Source organism: Panthera pardus, unplaced genomic scaffold (assembly GCF_024362965.1).
Source record: "Panthera pardus isolate Hobbes unplaced genomic scaffold, ASM2436296v1 HiC_scaffold_15, whole genome shotgun sequence".
NCBI lineage: Eukaryota > Metazoa > Chordata > Mammalia > Carnivora > Felidae > Panthera > Panthera pardus.
Genome location: NW_026526710.1, coordinates 63,888,889 through 63,916,882, shown reverse-complemented (window position 1 = coordinate 63,916,882; position 27,994 = coordinate 63,888,889). Strand labels below are relative to the sequence as shown.

The 27,994-nt window shown below is 41.8% G+C and overlaps 2 protein-coding genes and 2 non-coding genes across 6 annotated transcripts in view; 2 read left to right on the top strand and 2 right to left on the bottom strand.

Annotated features, from left to right (window-relative positions):
- The window catches only part of MYO5B (myosin VB), a 338,549-nt gene extending 337,083 nt beyond the window's left edge, over window positions 1-1,466 (top strand). For both annotated transcript variants that reach the window (XM_019464074.2, XM_019464075.2), the window contains one exon: window positions 1,107-1,466. In XM_019464074.2, the coding sequence (XP_019319619.1) occupies window positions 1,107-1,259 (153 nt within the window). In that variant the 3' untranslated portion in view covers window positions 1,260-1,466. The remainder of the gene's footprint in view (window positions 1-1,106) is intronic.
- Window positions 1,467-11,823: 10,357 nt separating this feature from the next.
- LOC128777149 (small Cajal body-specific RNA 18) lies at window positions 11,824-11,906 on the bottom strand. The gene has a single exon (XR_008422345.1). It is a non-coding gene; the product is annotated as a small Cajal body-specific RNA 18 (non-coding RNA).
- A 77-nt stretch (window positions 11,907-11,983) lies between these two features.
- Window positions 11,984-12,126, bottom strand: LOC128777153 (small Cajal body-specific RNA 17). Its single transcript, XR_008422349.1, has one exon. It is a non-coding gene; the product is annotated as a small Cajal body-specific RNA 17 (non-coding RNA).
- Window positions 12,127-12,411: 285 nt separating this feature from the next.
- The window catches only part of ACAA2 (acetyl-CoA acyltransferase 2), a 34,116-nt gene continuing 18,533 nt past the window's right edge, over window positions 12,412-27,994 (top strand). The window contains exons 1-3 of one of the 2 annotated variants that reach the window (XM_019464077.2): window positions 12,412-12,863; window positions 19,209-19,375; window positions 22,974-23,102. In XM_019464077.2, coding sequence (XP_019319622.1) covers window positions 12,848-12,863; window positions 19,209-19,375; window positions 22,974-23,102 — 312 coding nt within the window. In that variant the 5' untranslated portion in view covers window positions 12,412-12,847. The remainder of the gene's footprint in view (window positions 12,864-19,208; window positions 19,376-22,973; window positions 23,103-27,994) is intronic. The other variant, XM_019464078.2, reaches the window with a different exon arrangement.

The window sequence follows — 27,994 nt, the reverse complement described above, 5'->3', positions numbered from 1 at the left end:
TTCCCCTTTCTCTTTTCTCTTTCTGGACTATTGTGACATATATGTTGTATGCTTTATGGTGTCCCATGGGTCCCTCAGGTTCTGTTCGCTTTTATTCATCTTTTTTCTATGTGTTCCTCCATCTGGATAGTTTCAGTTGCCTTATCTGCAAGTTCACTGATCATTTCTTCTGCCTGCCCAAGTCTGCTGTTGAACCCCTTTAGTAAACTGAAAAGTTTCCTTTCAGTCATTATACTTTTCCTAAAATGTCTGGCTGCAAATAGAGGGGAAAGGAAAGAGGCTTAAATCTTCCAATTGATGCCACTGGGGGAAGCCACCGTATCCCAAAAGAAGCCAAAATCAAGGCAGGCATCTGTGCCAGTCCATCAGGGAATGCCAGACCAACAAGTGCACAACCCCAAATTTTTGGAGGACAAGCTTCCACTGCCTGCCCTGCCACACTGGCCAGCTTCTCCAGGAGTGTGGGCTTCTCCCCCAACAGCTGCAAGGGGCTGGAGACTGGGGAATAGTGGCTGGTTCATACATACTGCTCTCTTAGTGAACATAAGCAGCCTCCCCCTTCATCAGGCATACTCCTGCTCGTTGTAAGTGTCCAGTCAGTTTCCAGAGTTCCAAGAGAGTTGATAGCAATTGCTTTCTCCAGCTCAATGGTTGCTTCAATGGAGGGACTGAGCCCCAGTGCTTCCCACTCTGCCATTTTATATGCTGTCACTCTCCCCATTCCAGTTTACAGATGAGAAAACTAAGGTGTAGACAGGTTCAGAAATTTGCCCAGGGTGGTACCAGATCAGAGCTCAGGCTGTCTGTTTCCAGAGCCCACAGTCTTAACCACTTCACTACAGTACCTGTCCACATGATTTGCACCTGAAATGTAGTTTTTCTATTCTAGCATTAGGGGAGAGCTTAAAGTCATCTCCAACAGGCCTACAACAGGGCTCCTCTCCTGCCAAATAACCCCAGGGACAGGGAGGCCACGTTTTCCCAAAGCCCAACCTAATTGCGTTAAATATTTCCATGATACATGCTAATTCACTTTTGTGAGTTCACCTAAACTGGCTATCTTTAGGTGTTTTAAGTATTTTACATGGTCTCACTCTTCCCCACAGGCACAACTACAAGAGCGGAATGACCCTCAGCAACTGCTGTTAGACTTCAAGCACATGTTTCCGGTGTTGTTTCCATTTAACCCATCCTCTCTGACCATGGACTCCATCCACATCCCAGCATATCTCAATCTGGAGTTCCTCAATGAGGTCTGACAAGGCACCTTCCCACCTTTGGCTCCATTTCCAATGAGAGCAAGAAGGAAATCTATACTGTAAAGTGAATTCAAGGATCTATTAAATCTTTAAAAGTGGATCACATCAGAGACTGAGAACCTGCACAGAGTGCTGAACTATACGAAATAAGACACATCTGTCATTATTTTTTGTACCTACTACTCAGAATAAAACACTTGAAATATGGACAGTTTTTTTAAGTATATGATTTCAGTCTAAATGAGTTCATATTATAATAATCTACAGCCACCAAGCAGTCCCCATGGCCATATAAAAGGTGCCAATCTGTAAAATGGAAACTGCCTAGTTTTGATCTTTCCATATAACTGGAGAATGCCCAAAGTAAAAGAATATTAAAAATATGTAAATCACATAAATTGCCTTCAGAGGACTTTTAACAAATAACGGTACTAATAACCCTGATACTGTTGCATACTGGATAACATTTTTCCAGGTCAACAAACCACAGGTGCAGATGAGTTTGTGGGGAGATGTTCTGAGAACAAAAATACAGGGGCCTTGTGAGAAGTTTGTCAAAAATATTTTGAATGCCTGGTGATGCAGAGACGGTGGTGTAACTGACCTCCCAATGAAACATTCCCAGTACTGGGAAAGCAAAATTATAAGACTCAGTCCCTAATGTGCTTAAACCCTTTTTGCATAGTCTTGGGTTTATGAAGGAATAACGCTAAAAATGCTGTGGTCCCAAGGGGGCACCTGGGTGGCTCATTTGGTTGAGCATCCAACTTCTGCTCAGGTTATGATCTCGCAGTTTGTGAGTTCGAGCCCTGCATCAGGCCCTGTGCTGACAGCTCAGAGCCTGGAGCCTGCTTCGGATTCTGTGTCTCCCTCTCTGCCCCTCCCCTACTCACACACTTTCAAAAATGAATAAATGTTAAAAAAAAAATTGTTTTTCAAATGCTATGGTCCCAAACTTAAAATGTGAGCAAGATGGAAAGATCTTCTTTGCTTCTAATGCTAGTCCAATGAAAATGTGCATAAGCTAAATATTAGAAAAGAAAACCAAGTTTTATTTACAGATTAAAAACCAAACAAGTTCATATGAAAGCCTGCAATGCCCTTGATGCCATAAAACTTCCAATAAGAGCATCATATAATTCACTGTAATTCCAGATGATCAAAATAGTAAAGGAAAAAAACTTCATCTTGAAAACTGGATTATTTGAAAAAAGCTTTTTAAAAAAACCTTTTTAAAATCAGGGATTATTATTACCCAAGTTCTTTGGGTTTGTGTGTGTGTGTGTGTTCTTTTTAAAGAGTGAGAATAACCTATGTCCCCTTTTCAGGTTATTTTCAATATTTTTTTTTAAATTAACACATAAACATCAGAAATATCTCTGCTTTGAAAAAAAGGATTAAAGAATATTCAGTGAAATAGTACAGATTTTGTTTGTTGCTTTTATCGGTTTTTCCCTTGCCTCTTCAAAGGAGGCATTGGTTAGAAAACCCTGCATAGTTCTCCACGCCCACTTTTTTTAATGATTTTTTTTCCATATTTCTAGTAGATTAACAGTATGCTGTTCCCATGACCAAACACCATCTGTTCTGCAAAACCAAGGAGAGCCTATTACGCTGAGAAGATAAGACTTCTCCGTGAACCGCAGGTAGAACATCCCCCCCCCCACACACACACACACACCCCACACACACACCCTGTTACTCAGCCAGGCAACTAGGAAGGCTGCTAGAGACATCACACACTCCAAGCCCTGAAGGGTCCTGCATACTGTGCCCTTTCGCCTCCACTTTCTCTGCCATTCTTGCGGCTGCTGGGGTAGGACAAGGCCCAGCACCTGGGCGAAGACTCTTGACCATCCTGTCCAAATCCGTGTCTCCAGCGTGACCCCTCCGCAGTAAACATGCTGGCTCCTCTTGGCTATCTGCAGAGCCGTGCCTGACCCTCGGCCCAGTACACTTAAGTTCATCTGACACCCACAACAGACTTTGGAAGGCCAGTCTAAACCTACTAGGTCTGTGGCTACCTCTTTTAAAGTTGTTTATTAAGTATAATTTGCCTGTTGCTGCACTTTAGTTTAAAATGGAGTCTCTCATGTAAGGACTGTCCTTAATCTTCAAGGTAGCCCCAAATGGCTTTGTTTAGAGTGTGTTAAGGAGTTTGAAGGGCAGGGATTCCATAAAAGCAATGGTTTACTGTCCTTACATTCTGTCGTACATCCTCCTCCTCTCTATCCCCGTGGGTCACTACCTCTGCTGTCACTGGGTAATCACTAGGTGCCAAGGACTCATTGAATAAAAGCTTGGCAATTAAATGCAGGACGGGAGCGGGGGTGGGGCATTATGAATAGTCCTCTACTTAGTCCAAGAAATGGCAGATTAAGTTCTTTTCCAGAAGAGAGAGAGCTTTCACTGGAGCTATGTTTAATTTATGTATGCTTTAAAAACAAATGGTCTTTTATAGAGCACTGACAATAAAGAAACACAGTGATCGGTTAATGTTTCGATCGGCCCTATTTAACACTTGGAGACTGGAAGGAGCATCGTCAGAGAAACTTGAATCGCTTATTAGCATTTTTATTTTTCGCATTTTTAAAGTTAAACATTATCCACCTTCATGAAATCAATGACTTAATGTAACTTAATTCAACATCAAGGTTTGAACTCTGCACTAGATAGCTGTCTTTATTTTTTACTGTTTAAAATTTAGTCGACACCCCTCTCACCATGTGCCTTCGGCAGTTACTAAGATAACTGAGTCGCCAATTATTTCTCTGGAATAAGTGTTGCCGTGGGAAGAATGTTAACATTCGACATCATGGTGGAGTTTTGATTGGTCTCTTGAAACAGCATTTTAAAGATTACCCAAGAATCAAATATTTATAGACAGTTTGTGTTTTAGGTATAAGAGGGAGCCTCTCTGCTTACTGGTAGTAATGTGCGTGATGTACCTATTAATAATCAGAGCTGACAACAGATCTCCTCCGTGTGTTCTCCCTGGATCGTCATAGCTGCGGTGAGGTGTACGGTACCTGGAGAGCAGAGTAGACCCAAAGGAAAATACTGTTCTTCCCCTTTCAGTAGGACTTTCTTCCCTTGATTGTCCTATACCATGAAATTTTCAGGCTTTTATAAAAACAAAACCGAACCAGGAACTTGGAACCCTTAGAAAAAAATTAATACTGCTGCCACCAATACACCACTATTTAGAGTTTTCATGCATTAAGATTATAGTGAATAAACTAGAATCCCTTTCTTTTGCATCTATGTAATTGTTTTCATACGTTTGACCTAATTCTAGGCAGCAAGGGATACCCTGAATTGAAGCACTTCTATCCTGCCTATGGGACTAAAGGGTTACTACAGTGTGACAGCATGGGGCGGGACCCCATAGTTTATCCTCATAGAATATTTCTCTGCAGTCAATTTCTCAGTTAATTTGCTGCATGAGCCAAATAGCCAAAATTCCTTTTTTTGTATATGTTGGTGCCATAATTAGAGAATTAGGGGGTGTAGAAAAATTAGAGGTTAATGCCAATGACAAATATAGAACTGGGTTTTTTTCTTATAAAGGTCATTAGATACTAAAGTAAAGATTGGTTTTCCTAAAGACATTTCTAATTCTAATAAAGGCAATCAGAAGTGAATTTAAGCTACTTTCTAAAACGATACTGTATCAGAATAACCCAGATTTGGATATAACATTTTGCCAGCAACTGATGTTTAGATGAAAGACTGCTTCTCTGTAAAGGGTTCACCTCCAATCCCGGGGTGAATCTAACATTGTAAGAGGAAATACTACTGATAAAAATATTTTTTCATTTTGAAAAATCTGTAAACTACACCTTTGTTTATAGAAAGATGCTTGTATTAGTCACTGTAATATTCAGCTGTGGATAAAAATTTGTGGAAATAAATACTTTTGAATAAAGTGGTGTGCCACATCTAAATGAACTTTAAAACTCTGCGGGTATCTATTGGCTGAAAAGTTTATTTTTAATGCCTGCTTGAGAAACTTCATTCCAGGGCCCCCTACGTCCAAACATGCACCATGATCATTTAAACACGGGGTTGGCAAGCTTCAGCCCACGCGTTGGATGTGGGGGAAAACTTTCCCTGGAAAATAGACTTATTGAGCAATTACTTTAAAGCTACAGAATTCAAACAAGGTAGTTTGGTGTAGGAAGACCAGTAGATCCATGGTACAGGGCACAGAGCCCAGAGAGTGACTCAGTCCTTTGTATAACTTTGCACATGGCATTAAAAAATAGTGGGAAAATATAAGATCTGTGTGGAGGAGTTTATAATGTAAGTGAAACAATGACAACCTGGAGAAATTCTATCACATTTACAGATCGGAAGACTCAATACCACAAAAGCGTTGTCAGTTGTCTCCAAGTTGATCTACGTACAGAATCAAAAAATCTCAACAGTTTTTTGGTGAAAATTGACCAGCTAATTCTAAAATTGACATAGAAATGCAAAGACCCGGGGATAAGGAAAACCTTCCTTCAGAGAAAGGGAAAACTTTCCTGACGAGCGTCAAGACTTAGTATAAAACTTCAGTAATTAAGATGTGTGGAAAAGGCACAGATAGACAAATTGGCCAATGGAACATCGTAGCCCGGAAACAACACTTATACAGAAGCACGGGTGCATTTCTTACCTACGGGAGCACACACCAAAATGCCCTGGAAATCTTTGAAAGCTACATCACAGTCCCACCCATAGGTATAGAAATAAGGCTTCTCTGGGGATGGTGCCCTTCAACACCCATCACCAGGAACCGCTATGAAGTATTTCATGACACACAAATACTGGTCAGTAAAAAGTTACCTCTGAAACCCAACTTCCAACCTGAGAACGGGCTCCCCCTCTTTTCTGAGTGGCTGAGGGAAGAATAAACTCTTCAGGACAGCTTTCACCTCATACCCAGAGAGGTCTAGGCTTACCATCAAGACCTCAACACGAAAACCGTCTGCAAAGAGCCAAAATTTCATACAGGACACACTTAACGACTTAGAGTTGAGAAAGAAAAGCAGCCCGACATCCGGGACCTGGTCTTGCCGTTAGAGCGAGGCCTGGGTGGCGTGAGAAGGAGGACGGGCCCTACAGTGTCTCCCTTCACACCAAGTCTCACAAAACAACAGACAGGGTCGCTCTCTGAATAAGTGAGACAACACGAGACCACTTGGTAGTTCTAAGCACGAAGACAAGACCACTGGCAAATCACACGCTGCCACGCCTGTCCTCTCCCAGCTAACAGGAGTGAATGCAACTTCACCAGCTGCCATTAGTCCAGCTCAGACCCGCCTCCTCCTGGATAGGCTTATATTACCCAAAGACTTGTTCCTACTTCCAGACAGCACCCAACTCAGAGTGAAGCCCTGCTTCTCTGGACTCTCCCCAAATCACCTAACCACCTCCTAATACCCTCTCACTGAGATGCCTCTCCACCCCCTAAGCCCTGCCCCTGCTGAGTGATCTCCCTTGTTGCAGCCTGTATCAAAGCCCGCACAGAACCGCTCAAACAAGGGTGTGTTCCAGGAGGAGTCTGGCTGAAGGGCATCAACATAGTGTTTCTCCCCATCCACCAACATGAGCAATTTGCAGAGTAAAATTAGAACCAAAGAAGTATAGACATGTGCCTATGGCTATATCACTAAGTGTAATTCTAAGCCTTGGTAAGGATGTAGACACTGCAAATAACTTTTAACACGTGGAGGAGAAAAACACAGATATGTATCCTTCACCTCAGTTTGTGACAATGTCTTAAGGTTATTACAATACACCAAGATTTGCGGCAAACTTGAGAAAGTTCAGCAAATCGGCATCTATTTCGGTCTACATTTCATTTTTTAAAAATGTTTATTTATGGGGCGCCTGAGTGGCTCAGTAGGTTAAGCGTCCGACTTCGGCTCAGGTCATGATCTCTCGGTCCATGAGTTCGAGCCCCGCATCATGCTCTGTGTTGACAGCTCAGAACCTGGAGCCTGCTTCAGATTCTGTGTTTCCCTCTCTGTCTGTCCCTCCCCTGCTCACACTCTCTCTCTCTCTCAAAAATAAAGATTAAAAAAAACTTTTTTAATATTTATTCATGAGTGAGAGAGAGGGAGAGAGAGAGAATGAGAGCAGGGGCAGGGGAGGGGCAGAGAGAGAGAGGGAGACACAGAATCCGAAGCAGGCTCCAGGCTCCGAGCTGTCAGCACAGAGCCCAACATGGGGCTCAAACTCATGAACCACAAGATCATGACCTGAGCTGAAGTCTGACACTTAACCGACTGAGCCACCCAGGTGCCCCTACATTTCATTTCTGATGTGCTTGTTTAGTAACTTGAACTTTCTGACGAGTAGGTATTTGTTGTGAAGGCAAAACCACACCAGAGGTAATAATTGCCTTTTTAACGATCAAAAATTGAAGTTGTCACCAAAGCAGATTAACAGTGAGCACATATGTAATATTCCAAACTACTGAAGATTAGCAAACTCTCTTCTGTCATTCAAATTCATATGCTCATTTTGAAAATTTTTTCTATCTCCTAATGACTTCACCAGCTCTCCCTAGTTTCCATTACTGAAACTACTAAGGCCATTGCTGCTTAAGCTACCATTAATTTTGAGTATTATAGGATGTTTAAGTATAGGAAAATTATCCAGAAAATGTGGGAGATAAGGCTGAGGCTTAATATTTATGAAATCTTAATTAAATCTTAATATTAGAATTTACAGGTTTACAATAGAGTGGCTGATTTCCAGTTTTATACTAAGCTACTTGTTTTTCCCCAAAAATAAGTACAGAAATAATACATTAAAAAAAAAATACTGAAAGCTAAATGTCTAAGACTTTACATCTCATGAGAGGTTTCGTGTCTAGGCCAAAAAAATTATAAAATAACTAATTTGGATATCCATACTTAGTGTAATATATATTGGCTGTATGGCTAAACATGAAAAGGACTACATATTTTAGAAAATAATTTGTTTCAGATAATTTTGGGGCTTACTTGAAAGATCCTTTTGCATTCTTATATTGAGAAAGTTAAAAACCTATAATAAAGTTATAAAAACAAAATAATAAACAACCATACACTCTTGATTTAGATTCCCTAATTGGTAATATTTTGCCATATTTGCTTCCTCTCTTTCTCTGTCAGTATATTTGTATGCATTTTTTTTTTCTGAGTCACTGGAAAATGAATTGCAGACATCCTTATTCTTCACCACAGCTGCTCCTAAGAAAAGAGGACAATCTCCCACATTTCTACAATAAAATTAACATCAGGAAAAGTAATGTCAATACAACTATCTCATATAACTTATATTAAAGTTCCTCCCAAATGTCCCAATTCTGTTCTTTTGAGTTGCTGTTTTTTTGGTTTTTTTGTTTTGTTTTATTTTGCTTTGGAGTTTTTTGGTTTGTTGTTGCTGTTGTTTTTTAGAGTAGTTGCTTTTAACCCAGTTTCCAATTAGAGATCCCACATTGCATTTGACTGTTAATCCCTAGTTCCTTTAATACCAGACTTTTTTTTTTTTTTTTCCACAACATCGATATTTTTGAAGACTTTAGGTCAGTTGCTTTGCAGAACACCTCTTCATTTGGATTCATCTGATTGTTTCCTTAGGATTACATTCCAGTCAGACATTTTTTGGAGAGATCCCACATGGGTGAGGTTGTGTCCCCAATGCTCCAAGGGGATGTATGGTGTTAGCTTCTCCCATTATTGGTGATGTTAAGCTTTGTCATTTGGTTAAGGTGGTAATATTCCCAAGATTTCTCTTTTGTGAGGGTACATTTTCCTCTTCATGATACTCTGAGACTATGTAAATGCCCTTACATATATTTACAGGTTCTTATATATGTAAACCATTTACCCAAGGGTTTTAGGATCTATCGATTTTAGTGACATTTCTTTTTTGTTTGTTTAATGTGTATATTTTTGAGTCAGAGAGTGAGTGGAGGAGGGGGAGAGAGAGGGGGAGACACAGAATCCAAAGCAAGTTCCAAGCTCCAAGCTGTCGGCACAGAGCCCCACGTGGGGCTTGAATCTGTAAACCGTGAGATCATGACCCGAGCCGAAGGCGGACGCTCAACTGACTGAGCCACCCAGGCACCCTGTTTACCCATTTTAAATAAATGTTGACATTGAATTCAGTAACAAATGTGAGCAATTGCACAGTACCTTTTGTCTAACCAGAGGACACTGCTGAAGCAGAACTCTTGGTTGACAGGGAGTGCAAAATGCCAGAGCTCCAACTTCTCATTCATGGGCTAAGCTATACAAATCCAAATTCATCATAGCAACTTAGAGAGGTCAGTATGCAATATGAGAGGGTAGGTTGCATGAAAGTCTGTGTAATTGCTAATACAGGGCTTCGTGCCTGACACTGAAGGTCACTTACCCAACAGCCTTTTCCAGTTTTCATCCTTACTGGCAGAGCCTGCTTTCCAAGATAGAAATTGAAAAACACAGACCTGTTTTTCCAGCCACTTTTGCAACTACAGCATGGGCAAACAACCCAATTCTGGCCGACGAACAGAAGAGAAAGATGTCCCTTCTTGATAAAGACATGGTAAATACTCACCTTCCTCTCTTTGAACATGGTTTTGTGCAGACATGATGCCTACAGCTGTAACAACTAAAAGCCTGAGTGCTTGATGACATGGTAATGCTTGGAGGCTTCTTGTTATGTGAAACAATGAAAACTTTATTGTGTAAGACAGTTTAAGTCAAGTCTTCTGTCATTTGCAGCCTAAACCATCCGAACCAATAATTAGCCCTAGAGGAAAAAATAAGCCTTGAACACGGGAACTATAATGGCAAAAAAATACTAACACTGGGTTACTAGCTGTCACACCCAAATCAAGTTTGAATGCCCCAAGGTTTCCACTATATGCAATGAAATAACTTAACTCCTGTGCATCTGCAATGGTACTTGCTCTGTATCATCTTTGAGAAAATTTAAAAAATTGTCACTCAAATCGTTTCCTGTCGGAACCCTGGTCAAGAAAAGGTAAATATCTAGTACTGACTCATTGCCTCACCTCTCCACCTGCCTGAAACCACTTTATCTCACCCACACCTCCTCCCCTGCAGAAAAAAGCTTATAAACCTTCTGAACCTGAGCCATCATACACTGAAAGTAACAGGATTTCTTCCCAAATACTGTATTTCTTCCTCTAAAGAAGATTCACTTAACATTCACCTTTCATTTTGTACAACATATACCTTAGCTAATGATACCTGTCCTCTCTTCTACCCTACTCCTCTATTCTATATCCTGTAAATGCCAAAGACAATACGGGCCTGAGGCATTTGAGGATCAGGGCTCAAAATTCTAATTCAGCAATTTTCTAGATTTGAGGCCTCGGCAAGTTCTTTGGTTTCTCTGGGCCTACGCTTCTTCATTTATAAAATGAAAAAGAAAAACAAAACAAAACATCTATCTCCTGGGGTTGTAGAATGACCCTCAGAATTTGTCCGATGTGTAAAAATTGTATATTATTCCACTTTATGTAATTATTGTACCACTGGGTATAAGAATTATAAACAGTGTAAGTGCCTGGCACAATGCTGGGCACACTATCCAAAAAATGGTAGCTTTTATTACAACTCTCTGTTAATCATCAGAAAATGCAGGTGTAAAATATCATCTAGCAGGTGGGATGCTTTGACCTCAGTCAGAATTCTATTGACTATATACATTTGTTGTGAAAAAGTAGTTTGCCTTTTTTTTTTTAAAGTTAGTAACTCTCAGAACGTACCTATGTATTAAATCGACTATCAATTTCCAGCATTCACACAAATTAAAGTAACAGGAGAAAAGGAATAAATCTGAGGGTCTTTTTAGTTTTACAGCTGATGGCAGTTTGGGTTACAAGAAGGTATATACTTGCACAATTCAACCAATTTAAGATTTGCACATGTGACCACATGGAAACTCTGCCTTAAGCAAAGCTGTAAATGTTGATGTCTAACGTGACATGAGCCAAGTGTTCATGGACTTAAGAGTATAACTTAACCCTCTCATCTGCCATTTCACTTTCCTCCATTTTCAGTTACCCAAAGTCACTTGTGGTCAACCAGGGTCCCCAAAGCAGATGATTCTCCTTCTAAGGTGTCAGAAGGTCAACGGTAGCCTAAGGCTGTGTCACAATGTCTAGACCTTTACCTCACTTGACTTCATCAGGTAGACATTTGATCACCTCACATTATCACAAGATATTTTGAGAGATAAAGACCACATTCAGATAACTTTTATTACAGTATGCTGTGTGCTATTGTTAATCTCTTACTGTACCTAAATTATAAACTTTATCATAGGTATGTACATATAGGAAAAAAAAACATAGTATATATAGGACTTGGTACTACTTAGTTTCAGGCATCCCCTAGGGATCTTGGACCGTATCTCCCTCCCCTCTCCCCGTAAGCAGGGGAGGAGTCCCTGAGGGTTCACAGAAAACCTCAAGGCAACCCAAGGCAGCTTCCCAGGCATAGGAACCTGGCCCACCCCAGAGCCCTGTGGCTGCGCCTCCGCCTCCGCCAGCCTAGTGTCCTGTTCGCCCCGGTCTCAGTCAGCTCTCAGCACACACTCCATCACCTGGTTCCTAGAACTCAGATTGCGCAGTGGTCACGTCATCATCGACCAGGGCTCACAGTTACAGCGGCAGAGGCCTTCCTAAAGCTCCCTCATCTCCAGCCTACCCGCTGCCCCTAATCTCCCGACTCCCGGTCCCCAGCCCCACTTCGCCAGACACATTTTCATAATCTTTTCAGGCTCCGGGCTAGCGGCATCGCCAGCAACGGGGCCTGATCATATAAGGAAAATACTGCGAGCTCATCGGGGGCTATATCGGGGACTCGGGGCGTCCCTGCCCTAAGACACTCACTACCCTCCCTCGGACGCCAACCTCCCCACCCCACCACCCTGCTCGGCCCGCCAACTGGCTTCCAGTCCCAGGGTCTCTCTCAAACCCAGGGGCCTAGGCCTCCAGCGGTCCGCGCAGCCGCACTCCGCAGCCAGCCAGCCAGCCCCAGCCAATCCGCTCGTGCCGTCCTCCACGCCCTGCCCACCCCCCAATTTCCGGCCAGCGCGGGCCAGCGCCCCCCATTCCTCTGGCCCCTTCCGCCTTGTGGCTGTCTCGGCGTCGGGATACCTGGTCCAGTGATGATGAAGATTTGCTGGGGGATGAAGGGGAACATTAATTACAGGGGCGAGTAGAGGGGCCAGGGATAGGATGGACAGGGTAGAGTCAAATCATCCTCTCGCTTTAGAGGTAAAATCTTTAAAAGCAAAAATGTGAGGGGGAGATGCGCTGGCAAGGGACGCTCTTTGCTGCAAGGCCCGGCTGCTTGCAGAGTTGTGGTTCCCACGCTAATGCGCAAAGAGGGTGGCGTGTTGTCTAAAAGGAAGTAAGCTCCCTCCAGGCAGAGGCCGCAGCCAACCAGCCGGCCGGGCCCGCGAAGTGAGTGAAAGGGCGAGGGCGTGGCTTCGTGGGGCACCGCCCTCACGTCCTTAAGTTGGGGTGTGGGCGGGCGCCCCTCTGCGTCGCTGGAGGGGGAAGTCTGCGCCGCGTCTCGCTCGCCGCCATGGCCCTTCTCCGAGGTGAGCGCCGCTAGGGTCTTATCGGCGGCAAGGGGATTTGCTAAAAAGCCCAACCAGAAGGGATTGGTCGGGCCTAGGAGAAAACGTGCTTGTAAGGCACTAGCGACAGCAGGGCAGTTTCCAGCTGAGGGCTGAGGACAAGATTTGCCAGCTTCTGAGCTTGAAGGTCAATACCATTCTTTGCGTAGACCCCGCCCCACCCCGTTAGAACTGGGGCGGTGCCTTAAGCACCCGGCGGTCTAGGGCAGGGGATTGCATCACGGAGGAGCCGCAGCCTCTGACTTGGTCCGGGGTGGGGAAGGCTTATGGGGAGGCATTGATGGTCTCTTAGGGTCGTTTCTGCCCCAGTGACCTGCTCCACCAGATGTGTGGTGGTATTCTGTTGGAAGACCAGCTTGCTCCCTTTACCTTCCATTACTTTAGATTGACTGACTCCAGGAAAGTGCAGTCACTGAGTACATAAATACTAGGGTTATTAACTTTAAAATATATATATATATGTAAACTGCCTTCTTACAACAAATGGTCGCAGTCAGTGGAATTTTAACTTTAAGGAACAAGAAGAACCAATCCCCCAGTTTTTTATGAACACACATCCCAGTGCTTGGTAGGTGGTTGCTCCCAAGGAAGAGTTGTCTCACTATTTGGCTTTGTTGGCAATGTTTGTGTATCCCTTCTAGGCACCTAAGTATGGCTGCCAAATGACTTCAGAAACAAGTGGGTGCTTTTAGCAGCAGTTGTTCTTAGTTTGTTCTGATTGCTCTTAGTAGTTGATTTGGTTATATGGATTAATATTTACCTAACAGGGTGACAGAAAGGAAGGTGGAGTTAATCCTTTGCCTTCTAGTGGCTTTCCACCCCCACCCCGCACCCCCCCCCCCCCCCCCGCTGTCATATCAGCACACCTGGCAAGCCCTTTGGCAACCAGTGACCTTTTCACTATCTCTGTAGCTTTGCCTTTGCCAGATGTCATGTAGTTGAAATCCTACATTATGTAGCTCTTTTAGGTTGGCTTCTCTCACTTTCCAATGTGCATTTAAGCTTCCTCCATGTGTTTTCATGATCTGATAGCTCATTTATTTTTATTGCTGAATAATATTCTGTGGTATGGATGTGCCACATCCATTCACCTACGGAACAACATCTTGGTTTCTTACAAGTTTTGGCAGTTATAAATAAAGCTGCTGTGAACATTCATGTGTAGGTTTTTGTGTGGACGGAAGTCTTCAACTCATTTGTATAAATACAGAGGAACAGTGATTGCTGGATAATACGGGTAGAGTATGTTTTGTTTTATAAGAAACAGCCAAAATGTCTTCCATAGTGCCTGTATTTTGCATCTGGCAGCAACGAAATTTTTGTTCTGCATCCTCACCAGCATTTGGTGGTGTTAGTGTTTTGGATGTTAGCCATTCTAATACTTTTATAGCAGTATCAACTGTTATTCTAATTTGTACGTCCCTAATGACATATGATCAGCATATTTTCATATGGCTACTTGCTATCTTTATATCATCTTTGGTGAGGTATCTATAAAGATTTTTTGCCCACTTTTTAATTGGGTTGTTGGTTTTCCTGTTGTTGAATTTTAAGATTTATTTTTGTATTTTGGATACCAGTCCTTTATTAGATAAGTGTCTTGTAAATATTTGCTCCCAGTTTGCAGCTTGTTCTTGTCATTTTTCTTTAACGTGTCTTTCGAAGAGCAAAAGTTTTTAATTTAAATGACATTCAACTTAATCACATTTTTCTTTCATGAATCAGACTTTCGGTGTTGTATTTAAAAAGTTATTGGGGCACCGGGGTGGCTCAGTGGGTTAAGCCTCTGGCACTTGATTTCGGCTCAGGGCATGATGTCACGGGTCATGAAATCAAGCCCCCGTTGGAGCCTGGAGAGCAAAGTTTGCTTGGGATTCTCTCTCTCCCTGTCTCTCTGTTCCTCTCCCAAGGGCTTGCTTGCACACGCATGCGCACATGCGCTCTCTCTCAGTCTCAAAATAAAGAATAACATTAAAAGTTATCACCAAGCCTGAAGGCACCTAGATTTTATCCAGTATTCTCTTCTAGAAGTTTTATAGTTTTTCATTCTACATTTAAGTCTATGGTCCATTTTTAAAAATGTTTATTCATGTTGAGAGAGAGCACGCACATATGCACACACAAGCAGAGGAGGGGACGCAGAGCCTGATGCAGGGCTCAATCCCACGAACCGTGAGATCATGACCTGAGCCAAAACCAAGACATGGATGCTTAACAGACTAAGCCACTCAGACGCCCCAAGTCTGTGATCCGTTTTGAGTTAGTTTTTATGAAAAGTTTAAGGCTGTGTCTGGTTTTGTTTTGCTTTGTTTTGTTTGCACGTGGGTGTCCAGTTCTGTTGAGAAAATAAGTAAAATTATACACCATAAGATGGCCCACAGGACTAACATAAATTCTAGTTCCTAGCTTAGAGACTCTTCCAGGTTCTTCCTGCCCTGCTTGCCACGCACCAAATACTACAAACGCGGAATGCGGTTGTAACAGACGATAAATTGTCTCCCATGCTTGTGCTCAGGACTCAGATCTCTGGAGAAGGATCTCCTCTGAGCCTGCCAATGTAAAATAAAACTCCGATCCACCAAGATCTCCCAGTGCCGCTTGTTTTTTCTGACAGTGATCCAGCCTGGTTCTGTGACAGTTCCAGGGCCATTTGCTGAAAAGACTACCCCTTAATCCATTGAATTGCTTTGTTCCTTTATCAGACTTGGTTCCCCTATCAGACCTTGTCAGACTTTGAGGTTCTGACCCTTTGTTATTTTTCCTGTTCTTCCGATTGGATAATTTGTTTTTACCCGTGTTCCAAGTTACTGAATCTTTTTCTTTTCCTTTTTTTTTTTTTTTTTTTTTTAATGTTTATTTATTTGTGAGAGAGAAAGAGACAGAGTGCCGGCAGGGGAGGGGCAGAGAGGGGGAGACACAGAATCAGAAGCAGGCTCCAGGCTCTGAGCTATCAGCACAGAGCCCGACAATGGGTGGGCTTGAACTCACGCACCGTGAGATCATGACCCAAGCCAAAGTCAGACACTTAACGGACTGAGCCACCTAGGCGCCCCTGAATCTTTCTCCTTTTATTTCCATTCTTCTGTTAAGCCCATTCAGTGGATTTTTTATTTCAGATATTTTTCAGTTTTAGAATTTCCATTTTGATTTATAGTTTCTATTTTTTTACCGTTTATTATGAGCATATTTTCCTTTATATCCTTGAGCACAGTTACAATAGAGAGTTGCTTTAAAATCCTGTCTTTTAATTCTAACATTTGGGTCATGTTGGGGTTGGTCTCTGTTGATTGTCTTTTCTCTTGAGAATGAATCATATTTTCTCATTTCTTCATATGTGCAGTAATTTTGGATTGTAGCATGGACATTGCATATGAAACATTGTAGAGGCCGAATACTGTCATATCCTTTCCAAATGTGTTGGTTTATTGATTGTTTGGTTGGCTGTTTATTTTTGCAGGCAGTTGATTTGGCTGAACTCAGACAGCAAACTCTGTCTCCCCTGTAGAGGGCAATAGCTCAAATCTCAGTTCAGTTAGCCTTAGCTAAGGTATAGATGCGTGGTTAAGGGGTCAGACAGATATTTAGGCAGAGTTTATATGTATATGATTTGGGCTCCCCCTGTGGTCCTCTCCTTTCCCAGATTCATTCTCATTTACCAGTGGCTGTGGTTGGCCATGAACTCAGTTCTCTGAATCGTCAAGCCAGTGAGATTGTGAGTTTCTGAGTTCTAGCCATTCACATAGTGTGGACTGCTTGCCTTCAAGTCGGAGGCTATAAACAGGTTGAATGCTCACCCTGTACTGTTCCTTTCTTCCATATCTTCTCCACATCTGCCCAGTTTTGTTCATTCTCCAACGCCTTCAGGTAGTCATTTTTCTGTATTGCCACTGTTATCTGCAGGAGAGTTGGTCAGGTAGCATACTAGGCCATGACCACACACAGGCTGTAATGAAATTAGGAAGAAGACATGGGAAGGCAGAAGAAAAATGAAATAAAACACCAGTATAAAAATAGGTAGAGGGGTGCCTGGGTGGCTCATTTGGTTAAGCGTCTGACTCTGGATTTTGGCTCAGGTCATGATCTCATAGTCCTGAGATTGAGCCTTGCATTGGGCTCCACTTGGAGCCTGCTTGGGATTCTCTCCCTCTCCCCCTCCCCCTCCCCCTCCCCCTCCCCCTCCCCCTCTGCCATTCCCCTACTTGGGGCTTGCTTACGCTCTCTCTCTCAAAAAAAAAAAACAAAGTAGAGACTGTTAAGTGACAAGAATTAGAAGACATTTGCAAAAATTCAGGAAGGTATAGTGGCACAGAATAATCTATCAGAACAAAATATTTGTCATACCCTGAACTAATATTCATGGTCTTGTAAATACCTGAATAGTCTATCTGTAAAGAACTCATTGGATCTGTTCTAAATTATAGTTGCATATGTTACTCCTAACTCCTAACATTCTTTTGGACTGTGGGTTTCTCAAAGTAGCAATGAAAGGAGAAGGTGAAGTTTTTTTTTTTAGGGTAGGTTTAATTTGTTCCATGGAAAGATGTCATCTCCACTAATATAAACAGGAGAATTGTACTTAAAAAAATTTTTTTTCAACATTTTTTATTTATTTTTGGGACAGAGAGAGACAGAGCATGAACGGGGGAGGGGCAGAGAGAGAGGGAGACACAGAATCGGAAACAGGCTCCAGGCTCCGAGCCATCAGCCCAGAGCCTGACGCGGGGCTCGAACTCACGGACCGCGAGATCGTGACCTGGCTGAAGTCGGACGCTTAACCGACTGCGCCACCCAGGCGCCCCAGGAGAATTGTACTTAAATAGCAGGAATGGTATAATGTTTGTATTGTCTCAATTCCAGGTTAATATCTTGGCACAAGCCCATTGTTAAAAGCCCCATAATTTCTTGGCAAAATGTGGAAATGTGAGCACAGATTGTTTTGGAGTATACCAGTGTATACGTATACTAGTGTGTACGAAGCGCCAAGCATGAGATCTGTCATGTATTAAGTGCCACCTGTATGTGCCTCTGAAATATTTACCTTGCAGGATTGTTGGGAAGATTAGATAGTATACGAAAAGTGATAAAGTGTCGGTGCCTAATAAGCGTTAGTGTAATGAAACTATTATAATGGATGTGCAAGTTTTGCATCACCCAACTCTAGTGGACATCACATCATCAGAGACTTATGTAACTATAGCAGATTGGAGGGGAGAGGTGACAGTAGAGTGTCTTGGGAAAGGACAGTTTTTATTTATTCGCACCAGGACATCGGTTGGATTGATAGTAATACCATAAATTTATAGTGCTAGTTTACATTAATACATGTATAGATAATGCCCCTGTTTTCTTTGCAGTTAGATCAAATGCAGGAAATTTTGTTGTATTCTAAGTAGCGCATTTTAATAGGATACTGGCAAACTAGAAATCCTTTAGAAGAAAGCAGTGAGAACTAATGTCAAATAAAGAAGTGTGGAAAGATGCTTTTTGTTTACTTAGGGAAAATACGTGTTTTTTATCTACTTAGGGAGGGAGTCTTTAGATCCGGGATATTTTACAGGTTAGTGGACTCCAGATCTGGAGGGGATGCCCATGTAAAAGGTGATCTTTTTTGCCCACTTTATTCTAAGGCTAAAAGATAATAGTTAATATGATTTGGAATTTGTAATGGAGTCATCCTGTGGCTCCAAAAGGAAAGGCGTGTATAGTTCACATTCAAAGCATCATAAATTCTAGAAACTATTTGGGATGCATTTGGGTTGAACTCAGATTGTTGGATTGAAGACTTGGTGAGAGGAGCCAGTTCAGTATGAGGAAAAATCATACTTCAGGTTGTCCGTTCACACAGTGGACTATGAAAGTTTTCTAGCAGAGGAATTTTTTTTTTCTGTCTCTTGTCAGGAATTTCCTGTGGGGTGAGTGGTTGGCCTGAAACCTCAAAAAGAATTTCTAGTGTGGAGATTCGTTGGTTCTATGACTAGGCAACATACTTCAGCACATCAAAGAAACATTGCAGTTTTAGACAAATGTTTCTAGCATCATAAGTCACCAGAGGCTAAGAACGCAGAGTGGATTTATGTTCCAGCACGCAGTATATAGTTCTTGGTGCCAGCATGTAGGTACTGCTCCAACCGATAACCCCTAAGACTGCTTCCAGGAGTGTGACCCGTTCTGTGTATTATTATGCGACAAAAATTTTCAGTTATCTAATTGAAAATGGTGCCTTAGATACTAAGGTTTCACAGTGTGATTATTTAAATAAAGCATGTTAGGGACACTGGCTATTCAAATCTCTCCTCATTCCAATAGGTGTCTTCATCGTGGCTGCTAAGCGAACGGCCTTTGGAGCTTACGGAGGTCTTCTGAAAGACTTCACGGCTATTGACTTGACTGAATTTGCCGCCAAGGCTGCTTTGTCTGCGGGCAAGGTCTCACCGGAGACCATTGATAGTGTCATTGTAGGCAATGTCTTACAGGTTAGTAGGGCAGAAGGGAGGTGTTCATTCTTGTTGCCGGATGTTATTAAAAAATAATGTCTTTAACATGTCTCGCTGGTGAACTAGTTAATAATAGTTAAAGGTATTTATGATTTAAGTAATCCTCTGACTCTACAAGCAATGGCATTTATAATTCAAAGCCACATGTAATTTGGGAGCTATCTGTCTGTCTCATTGGGGTTATATTTCATTGCTTCTTAAATATTAGATTCATTTCCTTGACTCATCTCAAGTTAATTGGTTCTCTCTGTATCGACTAAGGAGGGTAGAAAACCCAGTCCACGCAACACATCTCCTATGAATTCTTAAATCGTAGGAGCTCGGTCAGTATTTTTTGTGGGAAATAAGAAGTTCCTCTACCTTCTATCTTTCTGTGTTATGGAATACATACTAGGTCATTCATTTGCAGATAATGAAAACTGTGTATTCCTTCCTGGCGTGGCCAAGAGGTGAGGGCTCCTTTTACCCAGCCTTCATCGGTTTGACAGAAGTGCTACATGGAATGCATCTCTGCTGAGAGTACTGAGGCTCTGTCGCTGTTCTGCTGGCTCAGAAAGTGGTTGTTCCATACAGGAGAGGCAGGCTGAGAAGACTGGAGGCTGCTATGACCCCCTTCACCAAGTGCTCAGCTCGTAGGGTGGGGATAAGGCTCAGAAACAGGTGTGCAGTTATTTCCACCCCCAGCTCTAGAGCCATGACTCAAGAGATTTTGCTTCTACCCAGAACGGGTTTTGTTTGCAGTGGAGGATAGAGGACTTGATTCATTTTTGTGGCAGAATACTATTCCATTGTATGGAATACTGCATTTTGCTTGTCCATTATTCATTATTCTGTTGATCTTAATGTGTGTTATGACTTCATTAACATGAAACTCTTGGCCAGCAGCGCTATATAACTAGTGCCTGGTTGAAGTTTCTCTAACACGTATTTTTTCCCTGCTGTCTTCTACTTAGGCACGCTAGACAGCATTTCAGCACTCTGCTTGGGGTTATTTTGAATAGCACAATCACCAACAGAAGCCACAAAAATGCAAACACACACACACACACACACACACAAAACCCTTGGCACTAAGTAGACTGCAGAAAGGACATCTGTTTATAACATGAGAGCTAAGACAAGAAGGCCAAGTGTCCCCTTGTTCATCCTCAGCTGGGAAAGTGTGTATCACATTAGACAACTACAATTTTCCTCCACCCTGTACATGTCTGGAAATAACCACAAAAGTGCCACAGGTATTGATTTGGGGGTTACAAATACATTTTAACAATTAGGTGAATTTGCAAGTATGGAATCTATGAATAATGAGAATCGACTGTATTTTGAACTTCTCCATATGTGTTTTGAGAGGTACTAAAGGTACTAATGTATTGTGTTCTAAGAAACTGTAATATATGCAAATAGATTTATTATAAGGAATAATTAAATGAGTTCCGGAGGTCAAAAGGTATAAATAAACTTCCAGCTATAAAATAAGTAAGTCTTGAGGATATAATGAACAGCATGATGACTATAGTTAATAATACTGTACTGCATATTTGAAAGTTGCTAAGAGAGTAAATATTAAAAGTCCTTGATGGGAGAAAAACGAACAAAGGCCAATTTTGCTGCCGCTCCTAGTCTCAGGCAGAATTCCTGAGGCATACAGATTATAACACTCCTACAACTCCTTCAAGGACTTCCTTTCATGTTTTATCACTATAGCTGTGCTCTTAAGTGTTACTTACCTCTGATAACTGTAAACACCCTCCCCCCAGGATATATGTTAGCAATCATCTTTCAAACTTGTGGCGCAGTGATCTCCATCTAAAGGGTCTCAAGACTAATGTGTTACTAGACAGTAGTAAAGAACATTATCTTAACAGCAGCCAGCCCCTCAGGGTCCTGAAAGCCTTGCTTCCAAATTCCTTAGAGTCTTAACGCTATCCCTGACTTACACTAACTAGAAGTATATAATCAGTCACTCCTCACAACGCCGGTGCAGCTCTTTCTGCCCACGGGTCCTATCCATGTGCTTTAATAAAAGCACCTTTTTGTACCAAAAACGTGTCAAGAATTCTTTCTTGCCTGTTCACTCTCCGCCCCACATCAGTCCTCATCACAAGAAAAAACATTTTTGTAACTGCATACGGTAACAGATGTCAACTAGACTTACTGCGGTGATCATTTTCCAATACCTACAAATATCGAATCCTTTTGTTGTACGCTTGAAACTAATACAACATTATATGTCAGTTACACCTCAATTGAAAAATAAAACAAGAATAATTAGGAACTTTTTTTAAAAAGGTAAGCTCTGAGTAAGATTTATGGAATGTAAAAAGCCAGAAGAAACCCTAGAGATTTTATAGAACTCCAGGCCTCTCTTAACACATAAGGAAACCTTATGTTTCAAGAAATTTCAAAGAGTTGAGCCGGGTGATCTATAACAATCCTGGGCTAGAATGCAGATCCCCTGACTTCTAGTTCCATGTTCCTTCTCCTGTACTGAACTCTTCCCAGCAAATCTTGGTGTTAAAAGGGACTTAAAGTCATTTCGTGGGACCACTTAGAGAACACGCTACCAAAAAAAAAGAAAGAAAAAATGTCAGTGGGAATTTGTTGAATTTTATTGTGAAAATTTTCAAACCTATACAAAAGATAAAAGAATACTACAGTGAGGGGCACCTGGGTGGCTCAGCTGGTTAAACATCACACTCTTGCTTTCAGCTCAGGTCATGATCTCATGGTTTGTGTGTTCGAGCCCCACATCGGGCTCTGTGCTGACAGTGCAGAGCCTGCTTGGGATTCTCTCTCTCCCTCTCTCTCTTTGCCCCTCTCCTGCTCACGCACATTCTTTTCTCTCTCTCAAGAACAAATAAATAAAAAAAAATTTTTTTTAAAGAATAATACAGTGAACACCCTAAAATTCCCTTTACTTTGATGGGCCAGTTCTTTACATTTTGTCAAATTTGCTTTAGCAAATTTGCTTTAGCAAATTTTAGCATTTTAAAGCAGGGGAAGCAGTGGTCTAGGCCCACTTCTTACTCTTCTGACCAGTTGTTCATCTCTCGCCTTCCTCCATCATCAGGTCTCTGCCTCAGTTTCTCATTATAATCCCCTGAATGTTTTTAAAAGTATCTACTGATGCCTCGCCTGTAGCCTTTCTGGTTTAATTGCTTTGGTTAGGATCTTGAGCATCAGTATGTTAATAAAGCTTTCCCGGTTATTCCAGTGCGCGGCCAAGGTTGAGAACCACAGCCTCTGATACTTTCTCTGTTAAGGAACATACTATTTTGAGATAACCTATTCTATTTTTAAACAGCTCCAATTGTTATAAATTTCTGTCTTGTATTGAGGACTTAATATAAGGGTTTCTCATACTTTGTTTAAAAACCAACTAACCAAGTTACAGTTTTTATTCAAATAATAAACACACGTATTATATAAAATACACGGTATCTATATGCATTGCATCCTACCTTAGAGTCCCATAGTTTATAATGTTTGATACATTGCCAACATTTCCATATATTTTGTCCTGCTTCTTAATGCTGAGATTTACAGAGGAAAGTCTTTTTCATTTCCTTTGTTCCAGAGTTCTTCAGATGCTGCATACATGGCCAGGCATGTTGGTTTGCGTGTGGGAATCCCACAAGAGACCCCAGCTCTCACTGTTAATAGACTCTGTGGCTCTGGTTTCCAGTCCATTGTGAGTGGATGTCAGGTATGGGCAACATTTTATTATTTCTCTGAAATTATGTTAAAAACTATTGGAAGAAATACCCTACCACAGTTGTAACACTGTAGGTTTTTATTTTATGGTGCTTATTAGAAGAGGTCAATACTTGATTTTTCTTGGAAAAGAGTTCACAGGAAGAAAATAGTTTCTTAAAAGTGATTAGCAGATCTTTGAAGACATGCTAAATGGAATAAGCCATTCGCAAAAGGACAAATACTGTATGATTGCACTTATATGAGTAATCAAATTCATAGAGACAGAAGGCGAAACAGTGGCCGCTGGGGCTGGGGGGCAGGAGAGAATGAGGAGTTAGTGTTTAATGGGTACTGAGTTTCAGTTTGCAAAGATGAAAAGATTTCATGAGATGAGTAGTGGTTGGTTACACAACAGTGTGAATGTACTTAATGAACTATACACTTAAAATTGGTTACAATGGTGACATTTTTTTAATTTTTTACTTTTTAAAATTTACATCCAAATTAGCATATAATGCAACAATGATTTCAGGAGTAGATTCCTTAATGCCCCTTACCCATTTAGCCCATCCCCCCTCCCACAACCCCTCCAATAACCCTCAGTTTGTTCTCCATATTTATGAGTCTCTCCTGTTTTGTCCCCCTCCCTGTTTTTATATTATTTTTGTTTCCTTTCCCTTATGTTCATGTGTTTTGCCTCTTAAAATCCTCATATGAGTGAAGTCGTATGATATTTGTCTTTCTCTGACTAATTGCACTTAGCATAATACCCTCCAGTTCCATCCACATAGTTGCAAATGGCAAGGCTTCATTCTTTTGGATTGCCAAGTAATACTCCATTGTATACATATACCACATCTTCTTTATCCATTCATCCATCGATGGACATTTGGGCTCTTTCCATACTTTGGCTATTGTTGATAGTGCTGCTATAAACATGGGGGTGCATGTGTCCCTTCAAAACAGCACACCTGTTTATCCCTTGGATAAACACCTAGTAGTGCAATTGCTGGGTCGTAGGGTAGTTCTATTTTTAATTTTTTGAGGAACCTCCATACTGCTTTCCAGAGTGGCTGCACCAGCTTGCATCCCCATACAATAATAACTCTTACGTTATGTGTTTTATCACAATTTTTTTAAAGGCTAATCATGACCTGTTATTTTGACCGAGGGCTTCCTATGTGCCTGACCTATGCTAGATTTACATTGAATATCTCAGTCTTCATAGCCATCCCTTGTGGCAAGAACTATTAATATTCCCATTTTACCGGCAAGGAAACTGATCTTTAAGGTTACTAAGTCATAGAGGCAGAACTTGAACCCAGGTCTGTGAGAGTTCCCTGTGAGGCAGTTTAAAACACTGAATAAAGACTATAAGGCTAGGAAGAGAGTTGGAGCATTTAGGGGATGATAAGAAATGTATTCCTTTGGGAGAGGAGTTAAGATGGAGAAAATTGGTTTTTCTCATCCCTCAAACACAACTGTATTGTGATCAAATCACTCGGAACACCCAGCAAACCGATCTGAACACTGTCAGAAGGATCTGCACGGTTGGAAGGAGACAGCGTAGCAGGTGTGAGGTGCATGGGAGTGAATTGGGGGAGAGGAAAATGGCAGCGCCATGGATGGGGAGGAGCCCTTTCCATGGAGAGACAAAAAGGAGAGAAACGGGTTGAGAGAGTGCGGCGTCAGATTCACACAAGACAAAAACCTCTCCGGACCACGGACTGGGGAGCGAGGGGTACTGAGCATCACGGTTTTTTTGCCAACAGCGTGTGGAGCTCAAACTCTGAGGTTTTGGAAGTGCGTGACTTTCTCTGGAGTGGAGCTGTGGCCGGCGCTCCTCGGAAGAAGGAGGAAGGGGGCCCTGGAGTGCACAGTGTGGTGTGGGGATCTGAGAACATTCCCCTTCCTGGAGTACATTTGCAGGAGGGTATATTGCCTCCCCAAGGACAAAACCCCTGCAGGCGCCAGCAGAAGGCCTTTTATAGGAAGGGGACAGAGCGCAGATAACTGGCTTGCTGCTCTTTGCAGTGCTGCACCATAGATTGCAGGCACCGTGCAGGCATGGGACTGGTTTTCAGGGACAAAGGACATCAGACACAGTGTGGAGAGGCTCTACTCCAGGGGAGGGGAGCGGGTCCACGTGGTGCCAGGTCCTTTAAGATTTCCGGTTTTAAATCCCGGCCACGTGCCAAAGCTGTGGTGCGTGGAGCCCTGACAGCCCTTGCCCTTCTGCCAGGGCTTCCTGAACAGCGGGTTCTGAGATCCCCTGTCCGGGGACGAGAGATTGGGGTGATGCCATTTTCCCCTTAACACCAACGTGGGGACTTCGGAGAGAAACACGGTGGCCCCCCAGTGGAGGCGGGACCCACTTACACCAAACCCCGCCCCCCTGTGCCTTGCAACTGTGTGTTTACTGGGGCAGCGCAGACTCTGAGCCAGCGCAGTGGGCCTCTCCTCCGGAAGAACAGCACAGACAGTAGCCCACAGGCACCAGATTAGGAAACATGCGGTGCTTCAGAGCATCACCTGCAGTTCTGGTGGAAACAGGGCCAGGCTTACTTTTTTTTTTTTTTTTTTTTTTTAATTTTCTTTTTTTTTAAAGTTTCTTTTTTTTAATTTTCTTCTTTGGAATTGGGCTTATAGTTTTTTCTTTGTTCGTTTGTTATTTTTCTCTTCTTTTTGGATCAAGCTTTTTTTTCATTTTTGTTTCTTATTTGTTTGTTTTTCTTTTTCTTTAGAATGAGGCTTATAGTCTTGATTGTCTCTTTGTTTTTTTTTCTATTCCTTTCCTTTTCATTCACTCATTTATTTATTTATTTTTGGAATCAGGCTTTTGTTTTTCTTGTTTTCCAGGCTTATTTTAACAACAAATCAAAACATACCTAGTTAAAGGTCCAAACACTCCCTACTGCAATCTAAGAGGAGCTCTGCAGAGGACCGACCAGTGGGAAAGAGCAGCCAAAACGCAACAGCAGAGTGCACACAGCATACATCAGAAACACTTCTGGAAGGGTTTCTCCTGAAGTGTCCAGGCGTTGAACAGTGTACAACCCCTTTTTAGTATAACATCACTCTCAAGTGCAAGAAACTAACAAGCTTTCAAAACATGCAAAAGACAGAAACTTAGCCAGAATGACAAAATGGAGCAATTTTCCCCAAAAGAAAGGTCAGTAAGAAATCACAGCCAGGGACTTGCTTAAAACAGCTATAAGTAATATATCTGAACAAGAGTTTAGACCAACAGTCATAAGACTACCAGGGGGGCTTGAATAAAGCATAGAAGACACTGTAGACAACCTTCCTGTAGATATAAAAGACCTAAAAACTAGTCAGGCTGAAATAAAAATGCTGTAACTGACATGCAAAACAAACTGGATATAGTGACAATGAGGGTTGAGGAAGCAGAGGAGAGAATAGGTGATATAAAAGAAAACATTATGGAAAATAATGAAGCTAAAAAGAAGAGGGAAAGAAAACTGTTAGATCACAAAGGTAGATTTAGGGAACTCATTGATTCTACAAAGGGAAACAATGTCCCTATCATAGGAGTCCCAGAAGAGGAGTGGGGAAAAGTGGCAGAAGGTTTATTTGAACAAATTATAGCTGAAAGCTTCCCTAATCTTAGGGGAAGGAAACAGGCATTCAAGTCCCTGAGGCACAGAGAACTCCCCTCAAAATCAACAAAACATTCAGCCCCACGACATACAGTGAAACTTGAAAAATAGAGAATTCTGAAAGAAGCTAGGGACAAAAAATGCTTAACCTACAAGGGTTGACACGTAAGGTTAGCAGCAGACCTATCCACAGGAAGTTGGCAGGCCAGAAGGGAGTGTCAGGAAATATTCAATGTGCTGAATGGGAAAAATATGCAGCCAAGAACTCTTTATCCAGCAAGGCTGTCATTCAGACTAGAAGAAGAGATAAAGAGTTTCCCAGACAAAAACTAAAGGAGTTTAGTTTGTGACCATTAAAGCAGCCCTACAAGAAATTTTAAGGGGGACTCTTTGGAGAAAAAAAACAAAGACCAAAGCAACAAAGACGAAAGGATCAGAGAACATCACCAGAAATGCCAACTCTACAGGTAATACAATGACACTAAATACATATCTTTCAATAATCACTCTGAATATAAATGGACTAAATGCGCTAATCAAAAGATACAGGGTATCAGAATGGATTAAAAAAAAAAAGATCCATCTATATGCTGCCTACAGTAGACTCATTTTAGACCTAAAGACACCAGCAGATTGAAAGTGAGGGGATAGAGAACAAACTATTATGCTAATGGAGATCAAAAGAAAGCCAGAGTAGCCATACTTACATCAGACAAACTAGGTCTTACTTATTCATTCACTCCATTCATTTACAAATGATTATTTTTGAGAGAAAGCATGAGCGAGGGAGAGACAGAAAGAGAGGGGGACAGAGGAACTCACGCAGGACTTGCACTTACAAACCATGAGATCATGACCTGAGCTGAAGTTGGACACTTAACTGACTGAGCCACCCATGTGCCCCAAAGACAAACTAAATTTTAAAACAAAGACTATAATAAAAGATGAAGAAGGGCATTATATCATAATTAAGGGGTCTATCCCTCAAGAAGATCTAACAATTGTAAATATTTATGCCTTCAACTTGGGGGCATCCAAATGTATAAGTCAATTAATAACAAACACAAAGAAACTCATTGATAATAATACCATAACAATAGGGGACTTTAACACCCTACTTACAACAATGGACAGATCATCTAAGCAGAAAATCAACCAGCAAACAATGGCTTTGAATGACACACTGGACCAGATGGACTTAAAAGATATATTCAGAACTTTTCATCCTAAAGCAGCAAAATTCACATTCTTCTCAAGTGCACATGGAACATTTTTCAGAATA